Source organism: Globicephala melas, chromosome 20 (assembly GCF_963455315.2).
Source record: "Globicephala melas chromosome 20, mGloMel1.2, whole genome shotgun sequence".
NCBI lineage: Eukaryota > Metazoa > Chordata > Mammalia > Artiodactyla > Delphinidae > Globicephala > Globicephala melas.
The window spans coordinates 34,594,478-34,615,850 of NC_083333.1; the positions used below are offsets into that span (position 1 = coordinate 34,594,478).

General features: G+C 37.7%; 1 protein-coding gene across 10 annotated transcripts in view; it reads left to right on the top strand.

Annotated features, from left to right (window-relative positions):
* Positions 1-21,373, top strand: part of BPTF (bromodomain PHD finger transcription factor) — a 141,966-nt gene that overhangs the window by 72,573 nt on the left and 48,020 nt on the right. For 7 of the 10 annotated variants that reach the window (XM_060290943.1, XM_060290941.1, XM_030843337.2 and 4 more), the window contains 8 exons: positions 6,706-6,835; positions 7,248-7,386; positions 9,538-9,717; positions 10,800-13,113; positions 17,346-17,470; positions 18,190-18,318; positions 20,099-20,249; positions 21,059-21,182. In XM_060290943.1, the coding sequence (XP_060146926.1) occupies positions 6,706-6,835; positions 7,248-7,386; positions 9,538-9,717; positions 10,800-13,113; positions 17,346-17,470; positions 18,190-18,318; positions 20,099-20,249; positions 21,059-21,182 (3,292 nt within the window). The remainder of the gene's footprint in view (positions 1-6,705; positions 6,836-7,247; positions 7,387-9,537; positions 9,718-10,799; positions 13,114-17,345; positions 17,471-18,189; positions 18,319-20,098; positions 20,250-21,058; positions 21,183-21,373) is intronic. The other 3 variants (XM_060290944.1, XM_030843345.2, XM_030843350.2) reach the window with 1 other exon arrangement.

Consider the following 21,373-nt stretch of genomic DNA (forward strand, 5'->3'; position numbering starts at 1 on the left):
TGCTGGAGAGGGTGTGGAGAAAAGGGAACACTCTTGCACTGCTGGTGGGAATGTGAATTGGTACAGCCACTATGGAGAACAGTATGGAGGGTCCTTAAAAAACTACAAATAGAACTACCATATGACCCAGCAATCCCACTACTGGGCATATACCCTGAGAAAACCATAATTCAAAAAGAGTCATGTACCAAAATGTTCATTGCAGCTCTATTTACAATAGCCTGGAGATGGAAACAACCTAAGTGTCCATCATCGGATGAATGGATGAAGAAGATGTGGCACATATCTACAATGGAATATTACTCAGCCATAAAAAGAAACGAAATTGAGCTATTTGTAATGAGGTGGATAGACCTAGAGTCTGTCATACAGAGTGAAGTAAGTCAGAAAGAAAAAGACAAATACCGTATGCTAACACATATATATGGAATTTAAGAAAAAAAAATGTCATGAAGAACCTAGGGGTAAGACAGGAATAAAGACACAGACCTACTAGAGAATGGACTTGAGGATATGGGGAGGTGGAAGGGTAAGCTGTGACAAAGTGAGAGAGAGGCATGGACATATATACACTACCAAACGTAAAATAGATAGCTAGTGGGAAGCAGCCGCATAGCACAGGGAGATCAGCTCAGTGCTTTTGTGCCCGCCTGGAGGGGTGGGATAGGGAGGTTGGGAGAGAGGGAGACGCAAGAGGGAAGAGATATGGGAATATATGTATATGTATAACTGATTCACTTTGTTATAAAGTAGAAACTAACACACCATTGGAAAGCAATTATACTCCAATAAAGATGTAAAAAGAAAAATCTACAACCAATAAATGCTGGAGAGCGTGTGGAGAAAAGGGAACCCTTTTGCACTGTTGGTGGGAATGTAAATTGATACAGCCACTGTGGAGAACAGTATGGAGGTTCCTTAAAAAACTAAAAATAGGGGCTTCCCTGGTGGCACAGTGGTTGAGGGTCCGCCTGCCGATGCATGGGACAGGGGTTCGTGCCCCGGTCCGGGAAGATCCCACATGCCGCGGAGTGGCTAGGCCTGTGAGCCATGGCCACTGAGCCTGTGCGCCCAGAGCCTGTGCTCTGCAACGGGAGAGGCCACAGCAGTGAGAGGCCCGTGTACGGCAAAAAAAAAAAAAAAAGTACAGCAGAGTGAAACAGTTCTTCGCCTGAAAATATATGTAGTGTGATTCTATTTATGTAAAGGTTAAAAGAATGTGTGCTAATATAATGCTGTATTGTTTAGGGATGTAGACATTTGTGGTAAAAGTTTAAAGAAGTGTAAGGCCTATATGCTTGACACTTAAGAAATATGCTTCTAAATAAATAACAAATGGTAAAAAAATCATAATGGAAACTAGAAAACATTATGAATTGAATGTTCATGAGAATACAACATAAACTGAAATTTGTGGGAAACAGCTAAAGAGTACCTAGGGGAAATGGGTAGCCTTCAATGCTTACACTAAACAAGAAAAACTGCAAATTAACTAGCTAGGCATGCGTCTCAATGAGTCAAACCAAAGATGGGAAATATGTCAATATTTGATGAAATAGGAAGCAGATGTGTACGTTAGATACTATTATATTTACAAACCTCTGATGAGATTATCAGGAACGGGGCGGCGGGGGGGGGCGGATAAAGAACAAATAACCAATATCAAGAATGAAAAAGGGGTCGTAACAAACAATATTTCTGAATCTCTCTCACTGACACTTTGGATTTCAGACCTTCACAGAGTCCACTAACATAGCATTCAGGCTTCCTACATCCATAGAGAAAGTGCCCCACTGGACTCCTCCTTTTGGGTGGGGGAAGGGTTGGGGAGGAAGAGTCCCACTGATCTGAATCATTGGATAGTAGGGCAGAGGCCACACTCTTGGGCAAGAAAAGGATTTCTGGTTCAGTTTGAAGGATATCACTGCACCTATCAGTAAGGAGATGGGCAGGACCAGATGATTTCATAAGGAAGTTCTTCAGATTTTAGGAAACGGGTAATTCTGTTTAAACTGTTCCATAAAATAGAAAAGAAGGAAATCCGGTTCAGTATTATTTCTGTTAGTACAAAACTGTTCTAAAACTTGTTAAATAGATAAATAGAAAATCATGGCCCTGTCTCATTTATTAATATTTACCATTGATTAATAATTAATAGCAAATAGAAGTGTATGCAAGAAATCTTAGAGCATTAGCAAATATAGTCAAGAGTAAATTAAAAGAATAATAAATCATGACTAATTTGACTTCCTCTAGGTATGGAAGATTTGTCTGTTCTTAGGAGATTATTAATACCTTGCTATTTTAAGAAGTCAAAGAAAGAAAACTTTGATTTTCTCATTAGATGTCAAGAAGGTATTTGTTTATTAAGAAGATATAAGTTCATTATTAATTCTTGGTTTATAAAAAAACTTGGGTAAGTAGAAATAGATGAATGCCCCCTCCCCTTTTTCGTAAAAATGTATTTCAGACCAAACCGTCATGTTTTTTGATGAAACCCTTGAAGTATTCCCATTAACATTTAGGTGGAACAAAACAGAGATCCCCACTGTTGCTGTTATCTTTTAACTTTTCTTTAAAGTATTAATGCAATTTACTGAGAGAAATAAAACATAAATAGGTAAATGTAGGGACAGTTATATATAGTTGATCTCATTATATACTTAATTGACTGAAAAACTATAAAACAATATGAAAATTAATTAAGGTGACCCCCATACTGAACAGTCGGTTTTATATATGCAGATAGTACCCATGAAGAAAAGCGGGAGTTCTGAGTTAAAATAACAAATTGAATGAGCACATCTAATTTTGCTCCCCACTGAACTCCACCAAAACTATGGCAAAGGGATTTTTTCAAAGCATAAACCCACAAGGGACAAGGGGAACAACGGAGAAGACAGCACCAGTAAAACTGCAAGCAGTATTGCCAGAGGATGAGTGGTACCCTACCCAGGAAAGCCAAATCCCAAGTCAGTGGGGGAGAACTGAGAATTTTCCCCCGTCACGCCATAGAATCCTCAAAAGGCACAAAAGCAGGAAGAGCAGAGCAATGCATGATTCTGTCTCTGCAGTGCACCTGTTTACACATGGTCCTGCCAGGTACCCTGAGTGTGGTGAGCGCACTGTCTTCTAGGCGTTGCTTATGACTGTGCCCTCTGATTGCACCACAAGAGGCTCTTAACTTGTGAAAGGTGACCTGGAGACAAATTAATTTTTTCCTGGGAACCTTCTTTTAATAGTGACAATATTGTTCTTGCTCATGCAGCTAGTTTTCTTCTTGCTGAGTTTTCAAAAGCCAAACTTTATATTGTTTGGGATACACACATAGGTGGTGGTAAAACTATAAAGAAAAGCAAGGGAAATGATAACACAAAAGTCAGGATAGTGGCTGCCTGGGGGTGGGACACACTAGTTTTGGATGTAGTGGTTATTGATAAGGTTCTGTTTCTTAACTTGGTTACAGTTTACATATTTCTAAAAATTACAATGAAGAAAACATCCAGCAACGACAAAACACCTCAAACCAGGAATATATTTAATAAATATTTAGGAGCATGTAAAGAAATCGTTAAAACTTTACTAAGGATATAAAGGATACTTTGGGACTTCCTTGGCAGTCCAGTAGTTAGGACTTTGCACTTCCACTGCAGGTTCCATCCCTGGTTGAGGAACTAGGATCCACTTGCCGTGCAGTGGCCAAAAAAAAAAAAAAAAAAAAGATACAAAGGATACTTTGAGTAAATGAAAAGATACATCATACGCTTACATATGTATGTTACATTTTTCTAAAGATGCCATGCAGTATATTAATTATATTGACTTAATCTATCAAATTTAATATTCATTTGCATTGTGAATAGGAGTTTTCTTCCTGGAGGGAGAGGGAGGCATGACCAAAATGATACAAATATTTCCTCTAGAAAATGTGTAAGAAAAGGGAAGTAGGTATTTCAAAAAAAGAGAATAGATATTTAGAATGTATCTTGAAGCTATGATAATCAGAATAATTTGTACTACAGAAGAAGTAGAGCAGTGGAATCAAACAGAGAATCCAGAAATAGACCTAAACACATGTGGGAATCCACTGTGATAGCTTTGCCTGTCAGAGAAGGAGAAGAGGGCGTGTTTGGGGAAAATATCACCCAGATTCCTGCCTCAGCAAAAACATTCAGACAAATGAGGATTGAAAAATACCCAATATATTGTTAAAAACTATAACAAAAAACTTAAGAGTGCGTGGATTAATTTATGTTTCTGTTGTGGTACTTTCTTTTCAAACAGCTATAAAACCCAGATGCCATAGATGAAAAAGTGGATATATGTATTTAAAGTTCTGAGTGGAAAAATATTATAATCAAATCCAAAAGACAGATGACACACTGAGGAAAAATATGTGCACCACAAATGGAAACTTTCCTTTTATAAATGAAAAAGACCTTTTATAAATGAAAAGCCCATTACAGATAAGACACAGGATTTGAACAGGCATTTGGCAGAAAAATAAATATAAAAGGCCAGTAGACATAAAAAAGTGGTTACTTCTCTCATAATTAAAGAAATGTAAATAAAAACAGTGGGATAGTATTTCTTCTCTCTCAATTGGGCTAGTAATTGAGAAGTTTGGTACCAACTTGAGTGAAGGTGCGGGAAAGCAGGGTTGCTTTATAATTGATGGCAGTGTGAAGCGTACAAATCTGAAGAGCAATTGGGCACCATCTGTCAGCACTTTAAATATAATACTCTTTGGACTCAGCCATTCTACCAGTGGGAAACATAAAGGGATATTCCTCAAGTTTGCTAAGAAACACGTAAAACATGGTTTCCTGTAGCTTTGTTTGTAATAGGAAGAGAAACACAACAAAACCCTGTGGAGGTGGGGAACGGAGTTGAGGCTCAGTCCACACTCCTGGCCCGGCTCTCTGAACCGAGGATGTGTGGAGGGAGCCCCTGCCCCCAGTGCACCCACCAGTACAGAGTGGTGTCTGGAGGCTCGTAGTACCAGCGTCAGGCTGCCAGCAGTAGCCAAGATTTCTGCCCAACTAAATGGAATTGAACCCCTGCAGAGCTCACCTTTCCTGCTGCCTTTTCCCATAAGGATTGTGTTGGAGATAGTGAGAACTGTAGAATCTATTCTGGGGGAGCGGACATCACAGTTTAGCTACAATACTACCTCACTGGCCTGGCGTCAGCAAGATGAAGCCTGTCTTTGATGATGAAGATGGACCTGTTCCCCATGTGAACACCAAGAGCACAAGCTGAGTGCCCAGCTTAACCGTGCGTTCCCAGAGTGTCACTGTACTGGTGTTCTCCCCAGACAGTGCTCCATTCCTGGCCACCATCTGCGAAGATGGCTCAGTTGCTGTGCCAGACCTGGCCTTTTATAGGTGTTTAAAGCTGAACCCACAAAAACCCTGTTGAGAAATACTACTTGGTCGTAGCTCAGTCACTACTTCTTCACTCTGGAGAGCTGAGGCTGGCAGGTTATCCACTATGTTGTGCCTCCAGAGTTTTGCCCACTCCCTGGTTGCAAACTATGGTATCTGAGACTAAATTAGTCCCCAGTGAGAATCCACTCCCTTTCCTCTCCCATCAGTAGTGAGAGATGAATCTTTGCTATACTAGTTGTGTGCAGTTAACAGGCATGAGCTTTTGGCCTGGGGGACACTAGATTCTAGGGTGCTGTAATCACAAGGACACAAAACTTTATTCAAAGTGGAGATAGATAAATAGGAAGTTTTTGGTGGAGGGACAGAGGTGAAAAGAATTAAATCCCCTCTCACATCTTTCTTCTGCTCCCCCAAGTTAACAAAATATCTCTTTATTCTTTTCACATAGCTGTGCATTTGAAATTGGCTACATCTGGGTAGGGTATGATAAAAGCAATTCTTCTACCACTAGGGCTCTTAGAGACCGGAGCTCCTTTCTTTGTAGATTTTGGTTAATGTTCTTCATTATGGGAAATATTCCCATTCATGAAAATCTGATCACCTTAAAGTAGAACCTCACCACAGACCTGCCCATCTCCTTACTGGTAGGTGCAGTGATATCTATTTTCTTACCTGGAAAAAGAGTGTGGTCTGTGCCCTAGGCCTAATGATTAATGCCCAGTCCATGTGGTCCTTCCTGCCCAACCCTTCCTGTCATCCAGAAGCAGAAACCCTGTGGGTCCCTTTCTCTGTGGTTGTAGGAAACCTGAGTTCTATGTTAGTGGACCCTCTGAAGACTTAAAAATCCCAAGTACTAGTAGAAATAGGAATATTGGTTGATAAAATAAGAGTTTTGGGATTTGTTGGTCTTTTTGGGGGAAGGAAAGAAGATATGTATCTTCTGGTATGGAAAGATCTAGTGTAGTTTTTCATTGATTAAAGACTGTGTAATTGTATTTATAATTACACAAAAAGGATATTATATTACAGTGTTGATGTATGCATAAATAAGTCATAAGTGAGTATATTTCTTATGGAGAGGCATATGAGAAGGATAGCATGTTCTATTTTTTTTCCTTTTTGTACTATTTGATTTTTTTCCTATTAGAGAATTGTACATCTACTTATTTTTATGAGTCTGGGTTTTCTGGGCTGTGGGATTATAGCTAACCATTCTTTGTTTTTGTCTTCCTAATTTTCAGTACTATATTTTTATCTTTTTTGTTTATATTTTATAGTTGAGTGTAATTCTGTCTTTCTATCCATATATTCTTAGGTTACATAGAATGACATCAATTGAAAGAGAAGAAAAGGAGAAAGTCAAAAAAAAAGAGAAAAAACAAGAAGAGGAAGAAACAATGCAACAAGCTACATGGGTAAAATATACGTTTCCAGTTAAACATCAGGTAATTTTGGTATGATCTTTTAAATTGTGTTAGCCATTTCTGAGACTTTGATTCTGCAGTTTTGAATACTTAGTAATTTATTTTTACTTTTGACACACTTTCAATTAACGTAGTTGGAATGAAGTAATTCTTTCTGGCAATTTTATAAGCATAGGTTTATGTTAGTAGAATATAGGTGAGTCATTAGACCAATTTGTAGAAATTGTTATAAATGTAAAATTGTTCTATATTTTTCATATTAGAAAGGAATATTAAGTTTCTTCATAAATCTTTGATTCTCAGTGAAAATAAAATGGACTGGTAGATTAATTTGCCTGACCATTGATTTTATTTAGTAAAAATGTGTAAAACCACATGTGCTTTATAAAACATTCTCATCCTTGTTTAATCAGCATGTTTTCACTTACACCAGGTTTGGAAACAAAAAGGAGAGGAATACAGAGTAACAGGATATGGTGGTTGGAGCTGGATTAGTAAAACTCATGTTTATAGGTTTGTTCCTAAATTGCCAGGCAATACTAATGTGAATTACAGAAAGTCATTAGAAGAAAGTAAGTAACTTAAGCTGTTTTTCCTGCATAATTGTTTCTGATTTGTATTCTTAAAAATTTGTAGTATATTGACTATATTTTGGATGAAAGTGTTTTTCTGCAATTCTTACTAGAATGTGAAAAATTACTAATGTAGTTTAATAATTATAAACTCTAAAGTTTTTAAAATTACCTTTATTCATGGGATTTTGGTATCTAGGATTTTAGCTTAAAAAGATGATAGAATAAAACTTGTTAAAAGAAAGAAGGCCTCAGCTACCTAACTGTTTTTCTAAAATCTTAAATTCAGTACTGCCTGACTTCTTGAGGAAACACAGTCTGGTGACCTCGGCATTGTAACGTTTAACAAAACCAGAAAGAAAGCGATAGAGGCTTCCATAACACTATCACATAAAGGAGATAGTAACTCAGTTTATGCTACTGGCTAATGACTTTATTTATTTATTTTTTGGCTGCGTTTGGTCTTCGTTGCTGCGCCTGAGCTTTCTCTAGTTGTGGCGAGTGGGGGCTACTCTTTGTTGCGGTGCGTGGGCTTCTCATTGTGGTGGCTTCTCTTGTTGTGGAGCACGGGCTCTAGGTGCGCAGGCTTCAGTAGTTGCAGCTCGCAGGCTCAGTAGTTGTGGCTTGTGGGCTCTAGAGCACAACCTCAGTAGTTGTGGTGCATGGGCGTAGTTGCTCCGTGGCATGTGGGATCTTCCCGGACCAGCGCTCGAACCTGTGTCCCCTGCATTGGCAGGCGGATTCTTAACCACTGCGCCACCTGGGAAGTCCCAACTTTAGTGTTTAGAATCACAGAACTCTAGAGGTGAACTGCCCTTTTAGGAGGTAAATATTTTGAAACTCATGTTAAATAAACATTATTTCATGAAGGTGTTAAGTGCCATACTGAAGGTCACACAGATGGCGCTTCCGTTGCCCTTTTTGCACTCTACCACGTTGTCTCTCCTTTGTTATCTAAGCAATTTTCAAAAGCAGTTCTGTTCACTTTGCAGCATATTTGCTAATTTATGGTGTGATATGGTCTTTCCTGTGAAGCCCATGCTGTAGTGCCAAATAAGTGCTATGTACACACCTAGCTAACTGATTTGGCTTCCTTGTGAATGGTTCTCATGAAACCTGAACCAGTAGATTTTTGAAACTGTTAATGTGGGAAAGTTGTCACTGAATTACCTTTTAACAGAAAAAAAACATGTATTTTATAGAGCTCACTGGAATTTATATTTTAGGGACTAGGAGTGTCTTGCATATAGCAGATGTTCAATAACTTTCTATTTGCTAAATAGAAATATTCAGTATTCATTTACATTATCTGATTATATTCAAGCTAAATGTCCATTATAATAAATTCTAAAAGATGGTTATAATTTTTATTACTATTTCATTGTTCCAGTTACCTGTGTAGCACTTAGAAAGAATTATAGAGAGCTTTTCTTTAATTGTGTTTGACCTATGTAATAAAATCCAGATTATCAATATGCAAAATATTTAGGCTTTTGCAAATTTATTTTGTGTCCACTTTCCTTAGCATGGGGTTTTCTATTGTCCAAATGCTGGGCCTTTATCTAGCAGGTACCAAGTTGGTCTTGGAGCATCTTTTGAGTCTTTTCCTCCCAGTTGGCAGCAGGGAAGAAACCAGTAAATCAGGCCCGAACAAGGCTACACATTGCATTCGGTTATTTCTCTTTTCTGTGATACAGACTTAAGTATTCTTAACTTGGAATCTATAGATAAACTTCAACTGTATTCAAATTTCAAATGCCATTGAAATTTATTACAAAAGCTTGTGTATGTACTTTTTTTCTGGGTAGGGGATCATAGCATTTATCCAATTCTAATATGGTTCTGTAATACAAAGTATGTTAGAAACCACTGATGCAGACTTTGTGAAGTCAGTGAACAGGTTGAAATAGTCTCATATGTGAAGGCTTCTGAAGTACATCTAAACTGTAGTCATTACTTCTATGCTTTAGGTCAGCTGAGCATATAAGAAAGAATGTAATAGCTTCAACTTTTGTATTTTGGGTTTTTTGAATTAAAAAAAGTATAAATTGCTGGAATATACTTGATAATTTCCACTAAACTAGGTGTATTAAAGTAAATTGCTAATATTTGACATACTTGTAATTACTATATACTTGGGGGTTTTTTTAGCTAAAAATAATATGGATGAAAATATGGATGAATCAGATAGAAGAAAAAGTCCACGAAGTCCAAAAAAAATAAAAACAGAGTCTGATTCTGAGAAAGGCGAGGTAAAAGATTCAGATGCTACAAAAGGAGCAGACCAAAGTGAAATGGACATTTCAAAGGTTACTGAGAAGAAGGACCAAGGTAAGGAGAGAAAAGTGTGGAGGGCAGCCTGGGGGTGATAAGAAAGCACTGGATCTAGTTCGCACAGCAGGAAAGGTACTGCAATGTCTCTTTGATAATAGCATTATTGAAACATGATTCATATGCCATATAACTCACCCACTTACAGTGTACAATTCAGTAGTTTTTACTATATTCACAGAGTTGTTCATCTATCACCATACTCAATTTTAGAACATTTTTCATCACCCAAAAAGAAACCTCATACCCACTAGCAGTCAGTCCTCCCTAAATCCCAATCTACTTTCTGTCTCTATGGATTTGCCTGTTTTGGACATTCCATATAAATGGAATCAGGTAGTATGTGGTCCTTTGTGTCTGGCTTCTTTCACTTAGCATGTTTTCAGATTTCATCCATGTTGTAGCATGTATCAATACTTCATTCCTTTTTATTTACAAATGATATTCTATTGTATGGATACGTCATGTTATGTTTATCCATTCATGGTGGACATTTGGGTTGTTTCTCTTTGGCTATTAAGAATAATGGAAATATGAACATTCATGTACAAGTTTTTATATGGACATATGTTTTCATTTCTCTTGGGTAAATACGTAGGGGTGGAATTGCTGGATCAAGAGATAACTGTATGTTCAGCCTTTTGAGGAACTTACATTGACTTTTGTGAAAAATTGTTTTTTTAAAAACTAGATAAGTTAGATAATGCATGAGGCTTAATATGTTTTATAACCATAAAATAACCATAAAATACTCTGTACAAAATCTTATGTGAAGGTACTGGTATATGCAATAGCTATCACATACTAAGTTATTTTTCCTTGTGGCATTCCATCATTTTTAGATACTAGGAATCAGAATATTTAAATATTTGGAATGTATGTGTTTTTTAACCTTTTATAAAGTTTAGCCCTGTCCATTGACCTATTTTAATCATATCAGGAACTTTTAAATATATAGCTATTTATAGTTAAGGTTTTGAGTAAAAATCATAAAAACTGGTATTTTTTAAAGTGAAAATATTATCATGAATTCCACATTTCAGACTAAAAATTACATTTATATAAATGTCTTTGTTTCACAGATGTAAAAGAAGTTTTAGACTCTGACAATGATAAATCCTTTAAGGAAGAACCGATGGAAATAGATGATGATGTGAAAACAGAGTCACATATAAATTGTCAGGAAAGTTCTCAAGTAGATGTGGTCAATGTCAGTGAGGGTTTTCATCTAAGGACTAGTTATAAAAAGAAAATCAAATCATCCAAACTAGATGGACTTCTTGAAAGGAGAATTAAACAGTTTACACTGGAAGAAAAACAACGCCACGAGAAAATGAAGTTGGAGGGTGGAATTAAGGGTATAGGAAAGACCTGCACAAGTTCTTTGAAAAGTCTGTCTGAATCACCAGTAATAACAAAAGTAAAAGAAGGGTGTCAAAGTGACTTGCTTACACAAGAACAGAGCTCTAATGCAAGTAACGATAAATCTGAAGACTTGATTCGGGGATGTTCACAAAATGATTCCTCAATTCTTGGAATCAGTGATCCTGATCATACAACAAACAAACTTTATTCAAAAGATCAAATGCTAGATGATGCCTCCATTCAGAGCGCAGAGACAAACTGTCAGAAACAAAATTCTGTTCGAAATGACGTAAATGAGAGTCTCTCTGACCCTGCCAGTAAAGGCCAGGAGCCCAGTAAGATTAAAACAAAAGGAAGTGATTTTCTCATTGATGACGCTAAACTAGCCAGTGCAGGTGAAATTGGTACTTTGATCTATAAGAACAAAAAACCACTCATACAGGAAGATAATGACACCATTGTGTCTCCTTCCCAGAGCCCTTTACTTCCATCAGTACCTAAAAGTACTGATGATAGAGATATCCCATCTCTGTCAAAAGCAATAGACTTTGAAGGAAAATTGGGATGTGATTCTGAATATAATAGCACTTTGGAAAATAGTTCTGATACTATGTCTATTCAAGACAGCAGTGAAGAAGATATGATTGTTCAGAATAGCAATGAAAGTATTTCTGAACAGTTAATAACTCAAGAACAAGGTAGTGAAGGCTTAGAACCATTGAAACATGAGTTTGTTTCAGATAAGACCACTGGAAACTGTGGCGACAGGCTGCAGGCTAAGGTAAATGAAGCAAATGGTAAAAAAACAAGTCAAGATCAGAAATTAGAGGAGAGACCACTTAATAAATGTATCGATCAAATCAATCTGAAAAGTGTCACTGACAAAAAGAATAATGAAAACCGAGAGTCTGAAAAGAAAGGACAGAAAGCAAGTACCTTTCAAATAAATGGAAAAGATAATAAACCTAAAGTATATTTGAAAGGTGAATGCTTGAAAGACATTTCTGAGAGTAAAGTAGGAAGTTGTGACATTGAACCAAAGGTTAATAATATAAATAAAATAATTCCTGAAAATGATATTAAGTCTTTGACTGTTAAAGAATCTGCTGTAAAGCCATTCATGAATGGTGATGTCATCATGGAAGATTTTAATGAAAAAAACAACTTGGAAACAAAATCATGTTTACTGAGGTCTTCGGATACTGAAGGCGACTACCAAGATCGCCTAGAGACCCTGCCATCAACCAAACAGTCTGAGGGTACCCAAGCTACCACGCCTCTGCCATCTTGTCCAGAAAGCAGCAGTTCAGCCAATCAGGAAGAAGACATGGAAATTGAAACCTGCGAAGTTAAGAAAGTTACTTCGTCTCCTGTTACTTCTGGAGAGGACTCTAACTTCAGTAATGATTTTATTGATGAAAATGGCCCGCCCACCAACAAAGATGAAAATGTCAATGGAGAATCTAAAAGAAAAACAGTCATCACAGAAGTCACCACCATGACGTCCACAGTAGCCACAGAATCAAAAACCGTAATTAAGGTAGCAAAAGTTGATAAGCAGACTGTGGTCTCTTCCACAGAAAATTGTGCCAAGTCCACTGTCACAACCACCACTACAACGGTAACAAAGCTTTCCACGCCCTCCACAGGCAGCAGTGTGGACATAATCTCTGTGAAGGAGCAGAGCAAAACTGTGGTCACCACGACAGTGACAGACTCACTGACCACCGCAGGAGGCACTCTGGTAACATCTATGACCGTGAGCAAAGAATATTCCACAAGAGACAAAGTGAAACTCATGAAGTTTTCAAGACCCAAGAAGACTCGTTCAGGTACAGCTCTGCCATCGTACAGAAAGTTCATCACCAAGAGCAGCAAGAAGAGCATATTTGTTTTGCCCAATGACGACCTAAAAAAATTGGCCAGAAAAGGAGGAATCCGAGAAGTCCCTTATTTTAATTATAATGCAAAACCTGCCTTGGATATATGGCCATATCCTTCTCCTAGACCAACCTTTGGTATCACTTGGAGGTATGTACTTTAAAATGCATTTGGGGGAGGGAGAAAGTTTTTAAAGAATTATCTAATAAAAATATCTCATTTATGAGATAACAGAAATAAGACAGGGAAATATATATTTAATGGGCAAAGTTAGTAATGGAAATAAGATACAGAGAGGTTTTAACTCGGCCAGCTGGTGGGTACTAAAGTTTACTTAGGGAAAAATGTTTAAAGACTGAAAATGTAAGGGAATCCTTTAAAATGAAATTCAGCTTCACTTTTCACAAGACAAAAGAAATGTGTCAAACATAGTTGTTGGTCTAACCTCCCAAGTTATTGCCATGTGTTTGCTTTGGGAGTGAGATAATCACAGAATTGGATAATCACCAACTTTCTGGAATGTTTGTATTTTATTTCTATTAGGTAATTCATAAAAACATAAGACATAGGAAACATGCCTGTAAATCACACAAGGTTCATCATAATGTAGGAAATCTTCTTGATGTAATTTGTTTGCATGATAGGCATTTGTTTTGGAGTTCTCTGTTATTTATGTGAGAAAAGGTAGTCTGAGATGTCTTAGGGAGTTTCTTTAAACCCAGAAATAGTCTTAATTTAAAAGTTTCTGGGCATTAAGCTTTGGGGATAAATTATACGTACGTAGAGTTGGCAGTTGTAAGATCATGTAGTTTTAAATTGGGAAAGGATCTTAGAAATTCATATCTTTTTTAGATGCATAATAATTTGCCTCTGGTCCCAGAGGGACTGAGTTAGGAATAGTGCCTGGTTTTCCTAAATCCCAGTCCAGTACTTTATCTTCTATATCACATTTCACGTATTTGTCCTTGCTTTGTGCTTTTCCATGTCCTTGTCTTTTTATCTTTTCACCCTTAAAATTGAAAAGGATGGAACATGAACATTGAAAACATAAGAGTTCTGTGGGACATGCTCAGAAACTAGGAACGGTCTTGTTTGCAGTGAGATTTCGCTAGGATCCTCAAGTTCATGATGTCAGCAGGTTCCTGAACAGACTCCATTTTCACTTTAGGCTTCATTTCTGTGTGTCTTTAGTATGGTTCCTTTAAGTTGAAATCATACTTTTCTTGTTTTCTTTATATTACAATTAGCTAGTATTAAAAAAAAAAAGACTGTAAATGAGTACTCTCTATAAAGGAATTAATTAATATGACCAGTCATAGTTGGTTTGACCAAGTTTTTAATAACTCATCTTTTGATTTGAATTAAAATATCATCACTCCATTACACATTCAATAGAGACAGCTGAAAAGTACAATTTCTCTGCAGGGCCTGCAATGAAGGATTTGCAGAATCCTGCAGGGAATCAAGGAACTCTTCATTACAGTTCATGGATTTGTAGGATTACTCTGCACTTTTCTGCTTTCTTCATTGAGAGCGGTCCCAAAATGTATCCTTGACTGTCCTGCAGGTAACTTCTTTCCCACTGGAAAAGTTACTATGTACAAATACTTTAATTAAAGTGACCTGGCAGTTGTGGAGGCCGACCTTTCTGCTCTTTTCTATTCTGTAAATGGAAGGTAGGCTTGACTGCGAAGCACTTTTCTCTGAACCAGTTCTGTTCACGTGTTGCCCAGGGCCCTTTTCTGCACGGCTGGGTTTCAGAAACCTTGTATTGTTATGTTTTAATATGCACTGGGGGCACAGTTTTTATCTGTTTAGTTAATTTCTCATTTTTTAATGGAAGGAAGTACCTTCCTGTATGTTTTAAACAGATACTGCCTTCAGATATATGCTAACGTCTTAATTTGCTGAGGTTGAGAGAAACATAATCCCTTCTATCTAACGGAGGCATGGGTAAAAATGTAAATTATTCTTGACTTTAGAATGCATTTTTAAAAAAGGTATCGCTATAAAAACCATGCATGTGAAATGCATTTTTCTACTCACACTTGAATAAAATATGTCTGATGCTTAGAGTAGGTGCTAAGAATGCCAAAGGCGCATGTTTGGTCTTTATTAAATTTAACATTAAGGCTGAGCAGTATTGAAAAAGTGAAACTTGTCTCATTGACTCATTAGGGCCTCTTTTTCCCTCCACACTGTCCATTCCCTTACTCCCTTTTCCCCAGGCCCTGATTCTGTGTTTCATGATCACTTTGAACCAGTAGTTTTCTCCATGGTGCTGTCAGAAGGATCCTCCTAAAATGCAGATCTATCCTGTGAATGTTCTGACTGAGCTGAGCAGGCATTTAAAGCAGATGTGTTAACCACCACAGGGCTGGGAAGGGGAAAGCGTTTGTCACCTGTCCACCACGTCTATGAGAAGTACTCCCCTTTATAACCCATGCAGAACTGGCTGCATTGCAGAGATCTCCGTATAGACGGCCGCTGACACTCTTTAATCCTTCCATTCGGTGCAGCACATTTTGGCTTCTGCCTTCTTCTCTCGTGCCAGCTTCATCTCTCGCTGCACCTTCACACCCCTTCCCTCCAGCCAGAGTACACCGGATGTGGTTTTCAGGAAGAAGTGTGTGCTTTTGTACACCTTCCTCCTCAGCGCATGTGTGCCCCCTTGCCTTTGGTCAGCCGCCCCCTCATCCTTGTCCTCTGAGGCTCCAGCAAAGCTCTCATCCCCATCCCTGGGCCCAATCAGGTACCACTCCCTTGTGCTTTCCTCTGTTACAGCTCCTGAGGATGCAGGAAGACATTATAATTCACTTCTGTGTCCCCAGCTCCTTTCACTTAGTTTAACACATAGAAGAAACTCAAGTATTTTTTGAATGAATAAATGAATGGACACGCTCAAATGCATGAGATGTGTTCCCCACCTGGTGTTGTTTCCATTGTAAAATAGAGAAGCTTTCAAGTTGTTGTTTGTTGAGAGTGATTGGAGGAAGAAGAGAGAGAATGAGAAACAACTCTCTTTCCAAATAAATATTCATTTGTTTTCTCCCATGAGTCCAAAGTTCCCTAGGCATTTCTTTAGGGTGTGATCTGAAAGTGACAGACACTTTCCCCCTGTAAGGACATCCTTGCACTGATTAACATTTGCCCTCTAATTTAAGAACCCTTTGTCCAGGTCAGAGGATTCACAGGGTGATAGCACAACAAAGAAAATAATGGTGTCACAGCTGGAGAGGGGAAATTAAGAAGTTGCAGCAACTTTTTGGCTAGAGCTTTCTCTTTCTCACGTTGTTTGCTTTTCTAACTTAACGTTAAGAATAGAAAGCATTGCTTTTCAAATATAAATTGTCTAAGACTTACCTTGTATACCTCTATTAGAGGAGGAAATTATTTCGTTTCATAGGCTTTCCCTACAGTACAATCAGTATATTCATTTAAGTATGTGGAAACGTCAATAAAATATTTAATTATACAAAACCACTAATAGAGAATTGACAGCCTAGGGCTGCTTTATAATGTTCTATGGTTAACTCCATTTTAAGACATGATGTTCATTGCAGTTGTAAATTCATTCTGAAATGTGTTTTTAATATTATTTTAAAAAGAATATCTAATATGTTCAATAACTTTGTTTACAGTGTTCAGAAAAAACCTGAACACAAAGATTCCTTTGTCTCCTGACTAGTAACTAACATAGTAATGTCCTTTTTTATTATTCATTGTATCATAGGATTCTAAAACTACACCAATGTTGTTAAAGTAACGTTAGTATTAGCAGCATTCATCATCCAGTACTTTGTGTTTTGCAGAACCACCATTTCAGTACAAAATTTCTGTCCATCTGGAAAGGTCTTACTGGGTTTGTGAGGTCTTTCTGTTTTGCTTTTTGAGAAAATTGAAACATTTTCAGTCTGTTTCAGCAAAAATCAGTTAAGATTTTATTCTTCTTCAGATCACTTATCATATTGTCACACAATTATTTATTTCTCCATATATGCTCTCATTCATAATTTTTCTAACACATATTTTAGAATTAGGCTAAATTTATAAAATCTTTGTAAATTGTTGCCATATCAGTCTTACAATGAAATATGCTTTGTTTTACGTATTTATATGGCATTTGAGGTAACTATAGCCCCTTTGTGAATTGTTAGATGCATGTCATGCCTGGGAACAAAAAAGTTCTTTTATTAAGGGACATATAATAACCAAAGTGCTTATAAAGCCATATGATAAATATTGAAGTCACAATGAGGACAAAAAACAATCCTTCAGTTTAGTAGAGAGAGAGAGAGTGTGTGTGTGTGAGTGTGTGTGTGTGTGTGTGTGTTTGTGTGTGTGTGTATACATACATCGTTTTTCTTGGGTTTTTATTTCAGGTATAGACTTCAGACTGTGAAGTCCTTAGCTGGAGTGAGTCTTATGTTGCGGTTACTGTGGGCAAGTCTGAGATGGGATGACATGGCAGCCAAGGCTCCTCCAGGAGGAGGGACTACACGGACAGGTAGCGGTTTTTTATTTTCGAATTTAAGTTTAAAAGAGAAAAATCTCTTGACAGTTCACTTCATTTTCTAGTATTTTAAAAACAAGGCTTTGGTCAAGTTTAGCAACACATGCTATAAAATCCTGGGGGCCGGGCAGGGGCGTTTCACATTATAAGGGTAGTCACTAATGTGTGAACCAGTGTGAATTTTTAAAAGATATTTCTTACCGCACAGTATAAATCATTTAAATTGGGACATCTGGAACCCTGTGCTTGCTGCTGCTCTCCTAGGGTTTTTATTATTTTGACCGAATTTTGCCACCAGGAACTAAGCTGTGCCCAAACAGCATTTTGCTCAGTTGAGAAATTTTCAGTGACGAAGAAACTCAGTATTGTTGCAATCTAGTGATGGTCCTGCAACTGTTCATTAAGCAAATGTTTCCAAAGGTTTAGTCTTTTTTTTTTTTTTTTTGCGGTACGCGGGCCTCTCCTGTTGCGGAGCACAGGCTCCGGACGCACAGGCTCAGCGGCCATGGCTCACGGGCCCAGCCGCTCCGCGGCACGTGGGATCCTCCCGGACCGGGGCACGAACCCGTATCCCCTGCATCGGCAGGCGGACTCTCAACCACTGCACCACCAGGGAAGCCCCTAGTCTCTTTTTAAAGTACCAGATGTTGTACCTTTTTATTCTCTGAATATTTGGGGTGGTTATTAATACTATGTGAATTAAATCACCATAGAAACATCTGAAACTGAAATCACAACAACAGAAATAATTAAGAGGCGAGATGTTGGTCCTTATGGCATTCGATCTGAATATTGTATCAGGAAAATCATCTGCCCCATTGGAGTTCCAGAAGCACCAAAAGGTAAGGAGTAGAAATAAGTCTTTTCTTTTATTATTTACCTGTTAGCCATATCTTTTATGAATTGAAGTTTGATTATAATTGTTTCTTTAACTCTTTATTCAACTTTTGAAAAAAATACTTTTTCATCACAAACTATTCTGTTTTTAAAATGATATTTAATCAGTAAACATAGCAAAATTCCACTAGACACACAGTGATGCCTACAGTCATGGTACCAGGCAGAGGAAGGGTACAAATACCTCTTTTATCAGTAATTAAAGATATGGAGCAGTGGTTGACACCAGACCGTCAGCTCCAAGACTCAAGCCTTTGAGTCTGTCTGGTTGTAGTCCTGGAACCTGCTGTAGAATCTGACACATAAGTGGTCAGTGAAGATTTGTTGACTCAAGGGTTCAAGCTATTGTGTAATACTTCAGTGGTCAGGGTAGAAATAACCTAAGAGGCATAAAGAGTTACTCAGGAAACATTTATAGACACCTACATGATAGGCCTTAGGTGGCAAATACATAGAACAATGGAATCCAGCCCCTATTCTAAAGGAAGCAAAGAAAAGGTATAATAATTCTATACTTGAGAATCAAAATTATTAACACTAAGAAGAGTCCAGTAAGGTGTCCAGATTCAAGATATATAATTAGACAAAAATAAATAATTTTATTTTACCTGTGTAGTAAAAATACTTAGGGGAACAACTATGAAGAAACGTGTAAAAAGAAGATGCTGTCTATAAATAGAAGCTTACTATTTTATAGAAGTTAATTGTCCCCAAATGGATAAATTTAATTTTTTGAATCTTGATTGAATCAACTCAAAAGCTCATCTTGGAGAATAAATGAGAATGGCTTTTTTGAAAAGAGTAACAATAAGGGGGTAGCTGCCCTAATAGATGATGAAATATTAGTATAACTAAAACAATGTCCTGGAACAGGAATAGACAGCTCAGTTGATAGGCAAAGACACACAGATGGAAGAAGGCGTTCCTGACCAGTCGTCAGTCTTGACTCCACGGCCGTTGATGCAAACCACTGCTGTCTCCTTGAATCACTTTTCTTTTCTTGTATCACTTCATACAATCCAGGTCCTGCTGCTGTTTCAGTTTCCTTCTGTTGCTTGCCTGTGATTCTACTGCTTCCCTCTTCCCTGAACATACGGGAAGGTTCAATGCTTGTCTGTCCCTACTTTTTATTTTTAGAATCTTATCACTGGAGATTATATCTATTCTTAATAGTTTCCGATCCCTCCTTTACATTAGTAAGTCTCCAGTCCCTCTTCTCGGTGCCCTGATAGGGAAATACAGATCGCCAGAGTTGTACATTTCAAGGACACCCAGCCCAGCTGGGAGGAACACGCTACGCTTCTTGAAGAAGGTTGTATCCACATTGCGGTCTGAAGGATGAATTAGGCACCAGTCAAATGAGGGGGAAGGAGGCTAGGAGTAGTGTTCCAGGCAGAGGGAACAGGCTGTGGAAAGGCTAATAGGGCTTTTATATCAGGGGCCAGCAAACCATGAGCTTTGACCCACCATCTGCTTTTGTTAATAAAGTTTGATTGGAACACAGCCACACTTTCTGACTTATGTATTGTCTTTGGCTCCTTTTATGATACAGAGTTGAGGAGTTGTAGTAGAGACCATCTGGCCTGCATAGTCTAAAGTATTTACCATCTGGCCCTTTAAGAAAATGTTTGCCAATCCCTGCTTTTCATGATATAAGAGAAGATGCCAGAAGTACTATAATTTAGAAGCTATATTGCTTAAAATACTCCGATTTCTTTTCCAAAGAAACACCTACGCCTCAGAGGAAAGGCCTTCGATCGAGTGCATTGCGGCCAAAGAGACCAGAAACGCCCAAGCAAACTGGCCCTGTTATTATTGAAACCTGGGTAGCAGAGGAAGAGTTGGAATTATGGGAGATCAGGGCGTTTGCTGAGAGGTAAGGAAATGGTTTATATGTGATCAGATGCTGAAGATTTTTATCACTTCAGAATTAAAGAATTACCCCTTTAATAGTTTATTCGATATGTCCTAATTTTGCTCCACCTTTTGATTCTCTAGCTGTGTATCGTTTATTAACGTCCTCTTTCTAATTTTTATGAGTTATTATCTGCTTGTCAATTTTGAATTACCTTAATTTAAATGTTTTATTTTTAAATTGAAATAATTTTATACTTTTTGTATGATGTGGAACTTAACCAGATTTCACTTAATATTAGATGCCAGATGCCTAGTAGGATACAGGCATACTCATTTTATCGCGCTTCGCAAATACTGCGGTTTTTACAAGCTGAAGACTTGTGGCAACTCTGCATTGAGAAAGTCTGTAGGCACCATTTCCCCAACAGCATTTGCTTACTTTGTGTCTCTGTGTCACATTTTGGTAATTCTCACAGTATTTCAAAACTTTTCATTATTATTATATTTGCTATGATGATCTATGATCAGTGATCTTTGATGTTACTACTACGACTCACTGAAAACTCAGATGATTATTAGCATTTTTTAGCAATAAAGTATTTTTTAAATTAAGGTATGTACTTTTTTTTTTAGACATGATGTTATTGCACACTTAGTAGACTACAGTATAGTGTAAACATCACTTTTATATGCACTGGGAAACCAGAAAAATCATGTGACTCACTTTATTGCGACATTTGCTTTATTGCAGTGATCTGGAACCAAACCCACAATATCTATGAGGTATGCCTGTAGTTTCTGATAAATTCCTCCTTTCTTTCCCTGCAGAGTGGAGAAAGAAAAGGCACAAGCAGTTGAGCAACAGGCTAAGGTTAGTGAACAGAAGAAGGCAGAGGACTTCAAGGCCCAAATGGAGGCTCATCTCAAACAGCAGCGATTGGCTGCCCAGCAGGTGGGGGAGTTGGTACCAGTCCCACCTGGCAGCGAATTGACATTTTTAGCCAAATTTTTGCACACTAAAAGCAGAGTAATTTTATATTCATGTGGTTTTATTTTTACGTGTATCTCATATATATCTTAATTTCAGTACTTGAAAATAGCTCTGTGGATATACCAAGCTTTGGTTTTGCAAAAAGTGTACAC